The following is a 13596-nucleotide window of genomic DNA, read 5'->3' as shown; positions in this document are numbered from 1 at the left end:
TCATAAGTTTTAATCAGTCATTTCAGTTAATATATGGCTGGTAGTGACTTTATTTTCATTGTCAATGTGAAGATTTTCCTTCACAGATTGCTGCGCATGTCTTTTGGAAAATGTGGAAGCTGCTTTGACAAATTAATTATGGCATAAGGGTAAAATCTACAGTGAAATCAATCACAAGTTTCCACAATGGTGATACAGTTTAAATCCCTGAACATGCATAACAATAATATAAAGTCCTGTTCAGTGGTTAATAGAGAATTAATTACCAATTCACTGCAGTTCTCCTGGTGCCAATGTAGTAATTATTACAGGCCAGGTTCATTTAAATCCACTGACAGTACATCTTAACATCAGCAGTGGAGAAAATAATGAGATCCTTTACTTGACTAAAAGCAGCTGTAAACATACTCCATTACCAAATAAAAGTCCTGCAGTACTTAAGAACAAGCACATATTGTAACACAGAAGAAACAATGCTCAATTCAGAAAACATGTCCCCTGTTGATTGGTATTGCTGGTGAAATAATGTAGTAATGTAGCACTTCATTGTTGCAGTTAGTCAATTTGGAGCTAGTTTTAATTATCTTTAATAGCGTTTGCGTATCTAAAACAGAGCATCATGTGATGAAACATGTTTTTGTATGTAAAATTAATTAAATATTAACTAGTACTGTAGTATAGCTGTCAAACAAATGTATTGGAGTAAAAAGTCAAATATTTCCCTCTGAATTCTGGTGGAGAAGAAGAATAAAGTGGCATGAAATGGAAATACTCAAGCAAAGAGCCAGTACTTCAGTAAATGTTACTTAGATATATTCCACCAGTGTCATTTGCTGGACGTTACAGAGACACAGAGTCCCCAGATGTAGAAATCAACAAAGCCTGCTGGGATGGAAAATAAACCAATCACACTCACTTCCTTCTTACACGCACACACACACACACACACACACACACACACACACACACACACACACACACACACACACACACACACATACAGCAACACTTCAACAGACGGAGACTGGATGCTTTGACAACAGGGACACGGCAGCTCTTTACTTTCTCAAGGTCAGTACTTTTCAAATTTCCTGTGGATATCATATTGTATTTTTAATTAATCTCAGATTGTGTTGCGCACAGGTGTATGCTTTGATGGGGACCAAATATTACAATTCATTGTAGTAAAATCATCTAAACCCAAAATCTGAAATCTAATTATAGATTAGCTAATATTACTGTCTTGCAATAGCAATTTAAAAATATTTTTTTGTCCGTCATCATCAGTTATCTGTTATAATAGTTTGAATAAAATGGTTGACAGGGAGCAGAAAATGGCACCCTTCCTGTTTTCTGTTGCATGTTCTCTCTGAAATATCTCCTTCTGTCATCAGCAGAACTCAGAGGAGTAAACACACGATGAAATGTCAATTAGTTTTGCCAGCTTGTTTGCTGCTGCTTTGGACACTGACAGGTATGTTTTGTTTTAATGACATGAAATCAAAATGAGGAGAAACTGTGCTCAAACATCTTACATCAGTTGGGTTTTTAAGAAAAAAATACCATTTTATTATTTTAATGGTAGCAAATTGTTCGCCAATTTTATTAAAGTAAATGTGCTTATGTTTTTTTACTCCATCAGCATCTGTCAGTTGTAAAGGTAAGACGACTCCTTTAACAGTTTTATTGAGTTGCATAATAGCAACTAGCAACATGCCTAAACGTATGTTTAAATCTCTCTTTTTTCCTCACAGATCTTGAGATTAAAGTGAGCGATGTCAATGATGAGATTAAGTTAAATTGTGGGGAAAACAGTGATATAACATTTGATGGAAAGACCTTAAACGGATCCGTGCAATACAACGATGTGAACACAGGGGAGTACACATGCATCAGTCAAGATGACAAAGAATTAAAGATCTATGTGAAATTTCGGAGTAAGTTCTGCAGCAAGACTTTTTTTGTTAGTTTTATGTGTACTTTTATTTTATTACTTGTATTTACACTGTATCAAACACAGTTTTTTTTATAGTAATCATGCTTACAAAATGTCAGATTCTCAAGCCACCGGTGTGTGTGTGTGTGTGTGTGTGTGTGTGCGTGTGTGCGTGTGTGTGTGTGTGTGTGTGTGTGTGTGTGTGTGTGTGTGTGTGTGTGTGCGTGCGTGTGCATGCGTGTGTGTGTGTGTCCAGCCTGTGACAACTGCATAGAGCTCGACGTGCCTTCAATAGTGGGAATAGTCATTGGAAACGTGGCAGCTACGATTGTGATAGGAGTGGCTGTGTATCTCACTGCATCTCAGAACCGGATCGGTCCAATCACCTCTCACAACAAAAGTAATATCTATCTATCAATTTATCGATCTATCGATCTATCGATCGATCTATCTATCTATCTATCTATCTATCTATCTATCTATCTATCTATCATTCATTCATCCTTTAGTAAAAGTAGCAATAACACATACACAAAAAACAAGAAAAAGTCATGCATTCACAATTTATTAACTTAAATAAAATAACAAATCAAAATGTGTTTGTAACTTAACCCCATTTGTTGATTTGTTATATTGATATTATCAATACATCTATCCTCAGGCTCTGATAGACCGCAATTTGGTCCACATGAAACAAGCAGCAGAACTCCCAATCAGCATTACGAGGTAAGCTGAAATGTGAAGGTATATCCATTGCCATTATGCGATTATCATTAAAAAAAAAATTAAATGACAAACAAGTCTTTTGATCTTTACCCCACTGTTCCTTCCTCAGCCTCTGAAACCTCATCAGAAAGACATGTATGGTATACTTAACAACAGAAAATAAAAGGCGATCTGGCTCGGAGCCTGGGACGCAAACCCCCCAACCCTCCAGCTGACAACATACTCTCCATGTTTTCCTTTGCAACTCCAACATCTGCAGGAGGGAAAAGTCTGGTATCTGGGATGGGTGTCGCTCCTCCCTAATGTAATTTGCGCTGTATGTAACTGTTTTAGCTTTTTTTCTTATCTTTTAGCTTCACCATGCCTGTAAGACATTGCTCTTATGTAAAAGACCACTCACATAATGAGTAACTGTTAACCTTCTGTATGTTATAGTTCAGTGTTTATCAGTCTTTGTTCTTGTTTTGGTAGTATTTTATTCAATGTTGTATTTTCATTCATTATCTGTTTTTTTCTTCTCTTTCTGTAAGTAGGGCTACAGCCACCTCATATCATGACTTAAAAATAAAGTGTTTATTTTCATTTCATGTGTCCTTGTTATGATGCAAAATAAAGAATTGAGAAAAAAAACACATGCTGTCTTGTCATGTTGGTAGCTATAACCAGTGTTGGAAAGTAACCAAGTACATTAAATGTAAATTTTACTCAAGAACTGTACTTAGATAAGGTTTTGCGGTACTTACTTGCTACTTCTGATATATTGTGCTTTTTAATGTTATATATATTTTGTTTTGACAACGATGATTAGTAGTTTACTTACTTTTCAGATTAAGATTTTAGTTAAGATTTTTAAATATATTAGAATCTTATAAAAAAATAACACACTGTTTAAGATTAAACCAATGGCTCCCACAAAAGAGACATTTCCCCTCTAAACCACTCAGATGGTATATTTGAATATATGTGAATATTTCACAGGGAGGGAACAAAACTCCCCCTGCCATAACATAACGCTTTCAGGCAGGGACTGGTATCTACGGCCAGATGGATGCAGTGTAAAAGCTGTTTTATGCTTCTCCGTCAACTCCACGCCATAGCTACGGCGTCGCTCCTACGGTGTCGTGACCCTTTCGGAGTTCTGCGTCGGGGTTGCTTTGCATCGCGGGGCATTTCACCGCCATAACACTAGGGGGTGCGTGTGTCTGTGTCGCCTGTGTCTGTGTTGCTCACCACTGAAACAGTACTCAGAATGGCAAACCCCATAGACTGTCGTGCTAAAATATTAATCTTATTTGTTTGGCCTTTTCTTACTTAGATTTTGTAAAAAGTATCGAGAAATAGACATAGTAAAATCCATTGACCTAGTTACTGTAACCAGAAATTAAGTCTGAGGTTATTTGCGAGGTGTCTGCCAGCCAGTTTATGTTATGTTAGCAAGCAAACTTTAGCTCAACTGCCCACAAAGTACTGCTTGCTGGCGAAGTGCTAATTTCAAAACGTTACTGACATATAGACACTTTACAAACGGATAATCCCATCATTGTAACCAAAATATGTCTGAGTTTATTTGCAAAGCTTATGTCAGTGAACTAGCACGTTGCTACTCCCCACAGTAGGCTGCTTGAAACACCGACTATCAACACACAGGACGAGTTGACCAATCACAGTCCTTGCGGTCTGCGTCGCCTCGGCTCAAAGTTACACATTTTTTGAGGTGCACGTGGAGCTACGGCAGACGCAGGGGGGTCTGCGGGGGTACGCCGTCGATTTGACACAGAAGCATAAAACAGCCTTTAAGAAAGGTTGAGGATGTGCTATGATGTGAGCTCTGCATGCGATGGCTCTGCTGTTGAGGTCTGAGAGGTTAGGGGTTAGGAGGCCAATAACTGGGAGGCATGTTATGATTGATTTTTTTATAGCAAAAGTTATTAAATGTATTTACATTCAAGAGTTACATCGCAATATCGTAGTTTTCATTTTCAGTGTCGGAGTCTGCCATTTCCGCCCTGGATTTTGACATGCATTAGTCCAGTGTCCAGTAATTGTAACATTATCTCATTGATGTCAGCCTCACTGTTTACTGTTCACTCACCTACAGCTGTATCAGAGCTGCATTAAGTTACCGGTAGTTTCAAACCAACCTCTCGCTTACCACCAGTAACTACAGGTGTTGCCAAATAAAGACGTACATTTTAGTTACCATACTGTACTTATATTCTTTCATTTAGGGCGTTTACTTATTATTTTTAGTAATTTTGTATTTTTACATTGTTGTATTTGTAGTTTTACTAAAGGTTCTGAAAAGGTCTTCCATCACTTGCTATTGCTGCTGTATTTCATTACCATCTTTTAAGGGTGATAATGTTTCAGAGGTCCATTTACGTCTCCTGCGCCAAAGATATAAATAGGTGAAAATATAGAGAGAACACAAGAGATAGAAAGTATTACACAACAAGGGTGAAGAGGAAAGCAGAGAGGAAGATGGCAGAGACAGAAAGGTTAAAATAGTAACAAAGAAGAGGAGGATAGACTATCTGAGAGGAAGAGGAAGCCCCCCCATGTCAGATAATCCTATAGTTAAAATTCTTTGTTCACTGCTCAGATTCTTTCACTTTCTTCTTGGCATTGCTGTGACAAAGCTACAAACTGCTGTTTTCTACCCAAGGAAGAGGGTAGAGATCAAACAACGAAACTTAGACAGCTCCACTCAGATACACAACCCACACACACGCACACACACACACACACACACACACACACACACACACACACACACACACACACACACTAAACCAATGCCTCAATGCATGTGCACACACTTTTACACACTCACACACGTTAATGTACGTTCGTGCACAGCTGTTCGCTCATGCAAGCACATACACTTGTTGAGCAGATGTAGGTCTGTGTGGGAACGGTTTGACTCGGTTTAAGACAGTCAGATAGAGGAGCACATTGTATACAACCCCCCCCCCCCCCCCCCTTTACTCTACCTCTTTGTTTCTCTCTCACACATACAGCTGATGTTAGATGAAGATAACTGAGCAGTAAGTGTGGGTGTGTTTCCACTAAACACTATACCTTGGAGCTGCATGCAGTATGATAGAATTATTAATTATTAGTAGAAGAATAAATATTACATCATGTTTCCCACTTGTATTTCCATCAGTACAGCTGTGCTCAGTCACTGCTGGGAAAAACACATTTGTACAGACAGAAGGGCAAAACTTGACACATTTCCATTGTGCGCCCTATGGGTATAAACTATGTTTATGAATTGAGACAAGTTTCAGAGATATATGTTTCCAAAGACAGCATGTCATGTTACTCACACCAAGAGAGGCTCTATAGTGATGAAAACCTATTGATGGGGATTGTGTGCATGTGGGTGTGCTACGGATATATGGGCTGTGGTTCATGAATCGCATACAGATATATTTGTAGAACCATCTCAGTATTGTTTCCAGCCATGAACACAGAAGAAACCGAACACTGCTGACTGTGGTTTATTCATCAGTGACACATGTGTGTGTCCATTGCAGTAACAATTGCAGTAACAATAGAACAGATTAGATCGAAAAAGCAGTACGCGAGTTGCTGTGATGAGCAAAATGAGTTTGTGCAGAAATGTTTTACATGTCTGACAACATAACATAAACATATATGTACAGAAAACATGTATTCGGGTATCTCTCTATTTGACATGACAATGTGATTTTTTTAATCTATGACACAATTGTAAATTAAACTCTCGGCCAATGCTGTATATTACAGAATCAGTACACTGCAAAAAACATATACTGTATACACTCAGTGATCACTTTATTTGGGTACACCTGTACAATCTAATGAAATCCAATACAGCAGCTCTGCCATAAATTCTATCTTTACGATGCTGATAATGTTACATTTTTGGGATGTTGAAAATGTGTTAAGTCAATTATGTTTATTAGTGAGGTCCTAGGTTAAATTCAGTTTGTTTGTCCTCTCTATTTACATACATGAGAAGGGAATGATATTAGAAACACTTCTGAATATAATGCAGTCCAGTATAACAGCACTTTTAACTATGATCTCAATGCTTCATCATATCATTTAAGGCCAACACCAGTATGACAATATCAAAAGAACAGAACATTATCTGTACATTATGTATATTAAGCACCCTCAGGTTGGGAAATACTAATGTATGGTTATTTTTATAATTTTTAAATACTGTGAGGATCCCAAACTAAATACCATTCAGCTCTGTTGTACCACGGTGGTGGCAGCATACCTGGACAACTGAACTTCATTGCCTGGCTATGTAATACCAGGCTTAAGTGAGAAAATTAGTTTTTTGCCAGTGGATGCATGCTACTGGGAGCATGCCTCATGTTCGTGTATGTATTTTATGAATGTCGCCTTCGCATGAGCAGCCTTTTAACCAGTGAACCAGAACCGACAGATGACTTGTCTTTATCCATTTTTGTTCAATAAATCATAAGTTTCCAGGGCACGAGTGCGAGGATTCAGTGGCTGCCAAAAAAAAACAACATAAACAACATTAGGTCCATCATAGAGTCATATAAATCCATACATTTGGGAAATGTTTTGTTTTAAGATGGTTAATCACATTACACAATACAACCATTAATCACAGTCACACATGGCTTCCAGGGACATTTGTAAACGTTGTCAGAAAGTAGAGTTTTTAAAATTATATTGAGTATATTAAAGGTCCAATCAACTCTCTCGTGCCACACAGTTCAAAGTACGTATTACAGCTACGGTAGCCTTCACGCTTCAGAAAGGGCCGGGAAGCGACGATACCCATTAGCAGCACCTGTGAGTTTATCATGTGACAGCGAAAACGCGAAAGACGGAGCAGTATGTCCTGTATGTCCCTTACCGGCTAACGTATTTCAAGATGGTGCATGAATATGGAGCGTCTACCCCAGTTCATGCAAATGCAAATGTAAAATTTCAAGCCAAAAGGAATACTTGGAATTGATGGTGGAGGTAAATATTCATGAAAAAAAGTTTGTGAACGGGCAACACAGATTTTGATAATGAACAACTAAACACATTACACACTGGGCCTTTAACTTAGAAAATGAAATTGTTTTACTTTAAGAAACACATGACATTTTTGGAAATTTTCTTTTTTAGTTTTGTTTTCTTTTTTTTAGTTAGATGAGAAGATTTTTAAATTGTATGATGGGTTAAAAAAAGTAGGTACCTATACAACTAAACTGCATTCTCAATTACGTGTTGAGGGAAATGTATTTTCTCCTGGATTATTTTTGTTTCAACATGTCTTCGTACAGCGTATGTTTGAACAGCTGCAGTTTTAAACACATGGTTCACATTGTTTATTAAAACAAAACTACTTTGTTAGGTTTAGAAAAAGAGCATAGTTTGGGTTAAAATGAGAAGCCTACATTTTTTACATAGCTTAAGTTATGTACATACGTTAAGTACGTTAATGTGACGTAAATTACAGTAAGTACGTTAGGTAAGTACCTTACGTAAAATAAGTCAATGTTGACGTTTTACACAGGACATAAACAATAGAGTCCTGGGTGAAAGTCCCGTGCTTGTTTTACTTATCCTTCAACCCCGACCTCCAACCATATGCAGGCTTTGAATGCAGACTTGTAGAAACGTATTTGTGATACGTCAAAAACGAACTAATCTGGGACAAAATACATGTCCCTTGAATGCAGTTTATTTATATGGCAACATAATTTTGGGGAGACAGGTCTGTCTCATCAAACTCTCAGTGAGAGAGAATATTAATGTATTTCTCAAAATAACTATTCCTTTAAGTTTTTAAAAATGAATAGACAAAAACCACCCTGTCTAACCTCAACTAATTTTATTTTTCCATGATTTTTTTTGCATGGACACAGGAATCCGTGTATCATTCGATCTCAATTTTCAAAATAAAACCAAAAAGCAAAAAACGTACTTGTTTTCTCAATACTCGTTTCCAAAACCAAAATGTAAACCTTTTAAATCCAACCCTCCCTCGAGTGTAATGTCATATTATTGATACTTCAGTGAAGCTTACTGGCCGCGTCTTCTGACAGTCATTTCCGACCATCTCAGGACACCTAAACGTTACTGCTGCAGTGGAAATCTCTGCGTTTTGCCATCGTCAAAAAAGCTGCATAATTATGACAGAATATTCCTCCAGTCCTGGACAATGATGTTATTTTTTCTTTTTTTCGTAGTTTGTTTTGCGTGCTATATCTGATAGTGTTCTATCCAAGGGGGTAAGCGAATGTCTGGAAAGCGTAGGTCCTATGGCGCCATTTTGATGCTACCTAGCGCCCACCCGCCGTTAGCATTCCATTGACTGCCATTCATTTTGATGTCACTTTGACAGTGAATAACTTTACATCTGAAGCGTTTAAAGACTCTATTTGTCCATTGTTTATTTCTAAAGAAACACAACAATGTATAATAGGCTCCATTACCTTGTACCTCACGTTATGTCTCCGTAACAGATGTTCTTGTAAAAATAGGCTAACGATTGTGTCATAACCACGGGACTTACTGTCGCATAGTAGAGGAATTACCGTATAGTACAGGAGAAGCTCGCAGGCAGTTTCGACTTACATCAGCTGTTTAACTTTAATTACTAATGTTAACTAGTATTTTAGTTTAGCAATAATTAGCCTGTGCCTATGGTATCTCTTACATATACCTACGCTCTCCGTCTCTGCAAGATTCGGAATGATTCAGATTTCTCTTGGCACAGCTACCAGAAGACTTTCAACTTTCAGACAGGTTGCTCACGTCACATCTACGTCATCTCTCTCAGTTGGAGGCTGCGCAGTAACGCTCAGCGCTCACCGGAAAAGTGCTTTTAATATCCTTCACTGGTCTCCGTCCAGAGCAACGGGATCTGTTGGTCCATTATTTTATACTGTCTATGGTTCTAGCAGAGATCACTTCCGGGTCACGCAATTTGTGTCAGTTGAAAATATCAAAATTCAACGAAACTCCCTTCATCCGTTTTTTTTCTTCATTCAGAACAAAATCGGAAATTGGAAAAACTAGTCATTATATGTTTTTTTATTTAGGTTTTGAAAACGAGTATTGACAAAACAAGTCATTTTTTGCTTTTTGGTTTTATTTTGAAAAACGATTATGTTTGGCAATTTACAATTTCTGGTTGAAACATGATTAACATGACGTGAATTACTGCTGCACTCATTTTAACTAGACATGGAAAAGACAATCTTTTGAATGCAACAAATGCAAAAGTAAAATGCATCTGAAAATGAAGTGCACAATACCTACCTCATAGTCAGCGTTTGGGACAGGTGGAGCCTGGTGGTGGCCTGCTGAACGAGCAGGAGCTAAAAGATAATGACAGAGAGATGTGTGATATTTCCAATCACTTGTGCTATCAGACTTTACTTAAAACAAATGATTTGTGGTTGATTATGCATGCAGCTAAATTATGCGTTGCCTTACCAGTAAAGTGAGTCCCTACCCAGGCAGTCTAACAGAATAGGTCTACTTAAAAATAACTGCAAAAGCTGCATCAGTTGCATAAGTATACTAGATGTACAATTCTATTTCCCAATTGCTGATAGGTCTCACAGAAAAATCAGCATGTATCAAAACTAAATGATGCATGAAAAGTGCGTCGTTCCAAGGGACATAGGTAAACTTTTACTCAACTAAGACATGTAAAGTAGTTAAACGCTGTGTTCTTTGTGAACTGCTTGGGTGCATACCTTTGGAAGCTTGACGAAGTCCAGCTGAGTATTTCTTCTTGGTGTATTTGTAAATGACCATCATCACAAATGCTGTCCCCAACACGTCCACAACAATGGCCAGCCCAACCACAAACGAGTCCAGCTCAAAGCAGTTTGCACACGCTAGAGGACAAAAAACAGCAATAAACGGGTGAAAGCTCAGTAAGGACAACTAACAAAGATAAAACATTGTGATAAATCATGATTGTTTTTTTTTACTCACCCTTCCCCTTCACGTAGAAATAATATTTCTTAATAATATTTCCACCATTATCATCACCAGTGTTGTATTCACAGTGGTATAAGCCATTAGTTTTGCCATTATAATCTCTTGTGTATGTATTTCCCTCAGCAATATTGATTGTGTCCTTGAACCATTTCCCAGTTTCAGGACAGGTCAATGTGAATTTTTCTCTCCAGAATGTTACTCCTCCTGTAATAGGACAGATATTAAGTTAACTTCAGTGTACTGGCTTTAGTTTGTCATTTCACCAGGACCCCTCTTCCTCATTACTTTTCAGGGAGAAATGAGTATGATCAGACAGCTGAGGTGTGTTTCCAAGACTCAACTCACTTCAGACTCAAATTATGGGTTTTTCCTTGTGTTACTGTGCATTACATTAATAATGTCTACTGTATATACACAGATATTGAAATATTTCCAATAAGTAACAAAAATACAACTAGTGATCAAATTAAAATGTATCCTAAGTTATATACTTTTCAGGCAACTAGACTACAAATAAGTAGTAGACCACCAAGTAGATAACAAGTAAATCAGAATGAAAGAAGAACACAGTACAGTGGGGTGAAACAAACAAAAATAAATACATCACTTTTTAACATAGGCTAGCAGTTAATTAAGCAGCAATTAAGGCGCAGAAATGAAATGAAGTAAATTGGAAAAGTTGCTCTTATATGTCATATCTTTTGTCAGAATGTGTTATCATAATTCCAAACCAATATATTGAAAGTTTATGACTTGAAAAATATTATGTTAAATAACATACAATGAAATGAACTACTGATATTTACCTTCTCCAGCCTTCACAGTAGCTATGAACAGGAAGAGGACGGCGAGCGTGGCCCGAACAACCATGCTGTTCATTTTCTTGAGACAAACTCTGTTTTTTTGTTCTGTGTTTCTTGAGCTTTTTACTCTATAGATCAGGTTTGTGAATGTATTCACTACAAGATATTAAAAAACACTACGCTGCCTGTTCAATAAGACTAACAGATTAAAAGAAGTAGACGTGGTGGTTCTCCCTCTGACTCGCTCTCTCTCTAGCACACACACACACACACACACACACACACACACACACACACACACACACACACACACACACACACACACACACACACACACACACAAACACACGCCCCACAGGAAGCGTTTTTTGAAGATGATTTCACGGTTAAACCTCAAACTGAGTATGGTGCATAGAAATACTCCTTTATGTGAGTCCTGATGGATTTTTTTTGCCAGAAACTCAAAATGCATAACACATAGTGCTTTGTATCTGTGCAATCAAGCAGGACTTGACTTTATGATTTGATTCAGTAATAATTCTTATGGCTCATTTTTGTAGTGTTGAGGTAAAACTGCATTTGTACGGGTTTTATATGCATTTCCCTTAATACATCTACACAGTAGTCTACAGTAGGTGATAAGAATCAAGAACTGAGTGTTACTGTAAATAATACATAATACACTCTGATGTCAAGGCTGTTAAGCTTTGTACAGTAGAACAACTGATTTTGATAATTTAACTTTTGCATGAATAGTAGGCTATGTGTAGGCTATTTAAAATGTTTATTTGAAAGTGGAACCAGATGCTGATTGATCATTTTACTGCTTATTTTTCAGTTCATCATGAACTTATATGTGTGCAAGTTATAAAGCTGATATGTAGCAGTCATATGTAAAAAGGTCAAAAATGAGATGTCCATAAATGTGGGCCGAAGAGTTTTAGGCCGCAACTAAAGTTGTTAAAAAATGTCTTTACAACGTTGTCTAGGTTGACTATTGAGTTTCTACATTGATTATACACCTTTGTGAAGTCAGCATAACATTAAATGCACTTGTCATTTCACAGTTACACATTTGAACTCAGTGACATTTAACTCCCAACTTTAAAAAAACATGTCAGCCATAAAAAGCCTGTTTGATCTTTTACTGATAGGCTTCAGCCTAGAACTACAGAGGTAGTGTACATCAGAGTGCAGCTCTGCCCCCAAGTGGTTCAAACTGGTAATCAGTCAGTTCACTGGGTTATTATTACATTTATTTAATTGGTAAAAGGAATTTCTATTTTACCATGTTGTTTTTCTGACAAACTCATTTTATTTAATTAACTTGCTTTTTTAATTAAAATTGATGATTGAAGTCAAAACAATTATGAATACAATTTGATCCAGGAAGTCTCAACATAGATGACACATAAAATGTCAAAACCATACCATATCCACAATATGAAGTCATAATATGTCACATCATAAAGATGCATAAGTGCCTTAAATGTTTTATTAGGGAGACCGGGGTTGGTTGTCACACCTTTTTACTCTTGTTTAAATTGCTCATCATTAAAACATCTTTCAATAGTCATTCCTACATTGAATGAAAGCCTAATATCTTGCCTTGAAATGTGTATCCCTTTTATTTTCCCAACCTATTGTAACAAGACGTAATTAACCATTGTGACAACCAACCCCATCGCGGGATTGGTTGTCCCTATTGTTATGAATGGGGTTTCAGTAAAACATGTTTTTTTTAAAACATTTTTTTTTTTTCTTTAAACAGGTTTAATATTCTGTGGCGCTGTCGCCGATGCTATGCACCTGTAACCCAGTCAAGTAAAGGGTTAACAGAAACATAGCGTTGGCCAATCAGAGGTGGTTGTGCCAGACTCCCGCCTTTGACTGAGTCTCTATCTAATCTGTCAGAGGGAGAGCAGGAGTGTGGTTGTGAAGTTTAACGTTGGTAGTCCCCAGAGAAGAAGTTATTAATTTCATGGTGAAGATTAGAACCCAAATTGAAACTTAAGCAACTAAAATTGCTGAATGTTAGAACATAGTGTCAAATTGGTCGTTTACTGTGACTTATAAAGTGTCAGGTTTAATTCCATCATAGTGTTAATAGTGTCAAAAAACGTTAGCTGACGTTGTTCAGTAGCT

General features: G+C 37.3%; 2 protein-coding genes across 3 annotated transcripts; one reads left to right on the top strand and one right to left on the bottom strand.

Moving 5' to 3' along the window:
* The first annotated feature begins 986 nt into the window (after nucleotides 1-986).
* Nucleotides 987-3294, top strand: LOC144515642 (T-cell surface glycoprotein CD3 epsilon chain). 2 transcript variants are annotated; one of them, XM_078246662.1, is made up of 7 exons: nucleotides 987-1071; nucleotides 1398-1474; nucleotides 1643-1660; nucleotides 1755-1937; nucleotides 2193-2336; nucleotides 2598-2662; nucleotides 2772-3294. In XM_078246662.1, exons 2-7 carry the CDS (start codon nucleotides 1420-1422, stop codon nucleotides 2823-2825), a joined length of 519 nt encoding a protein of 172 aa, XP_078102788.1. In that variant the 5' UTR covers nucleotides 987-1071; nucleotides 1398-1419; the 3' UTR covers nucleotides 2826-3294. The 2 variants fall into 2 exon arrangements, with proteins under 2 accessions (XP_078102788.1, XP_078102789.1); XM_078246663.1 differs by having other exon boundaries at nucleotides 1395-1474.
* A 2858-nt stretch (nucleotides 3295-6152) lies between these two features.
* On the bottom strand, nucleotides 6153-11734 carry LOC144515640 (T-cell surface glycoprotein CD3 epsilon chain-like). Its single transcript, XM_078246660.1, has 6 exons — nucleotides 11624-11734; nucleotides 11455-11592; nucleotides 10643-10852; nucleotides 10399-10542; nucleotides 9956-10014; nucleotides 6153-7180 (listed from the first exon to the last, which is right to left on the bottom strand). Exons 2-6 carry the CDS (start codon nucleotides 11525-11527, stop codon nucleotides 7121-7123), a joined length of 546 nt encoding a protein of 181 aa, XP_078102786.1. The 5' UTR covers nucleotides 11528-11592; nucleotides 11624-11734; the 3' UTR covers nucleotides 6153-7120.
* Between the last annotated feature and the right edge of the window lie 1862 nt (nucleotides 11735-13596).

Source organism: Sander vitreus, chromosome 3, assembly GCF_031162955.1.
Source record: "Sander vitreus isolate 19-12246 chromosome 3, sanVit1, whole genome shotgun sequence".
Classification (NCBI taxonomy): Eukaryota; Metazoa; Chordata; class Actinopteri; order Perciformes; family Percidae; genus Sander; species Sander vitreus.
This window is presented reverse-complemented; position numbering and strand designations above follow the sequence as displayed.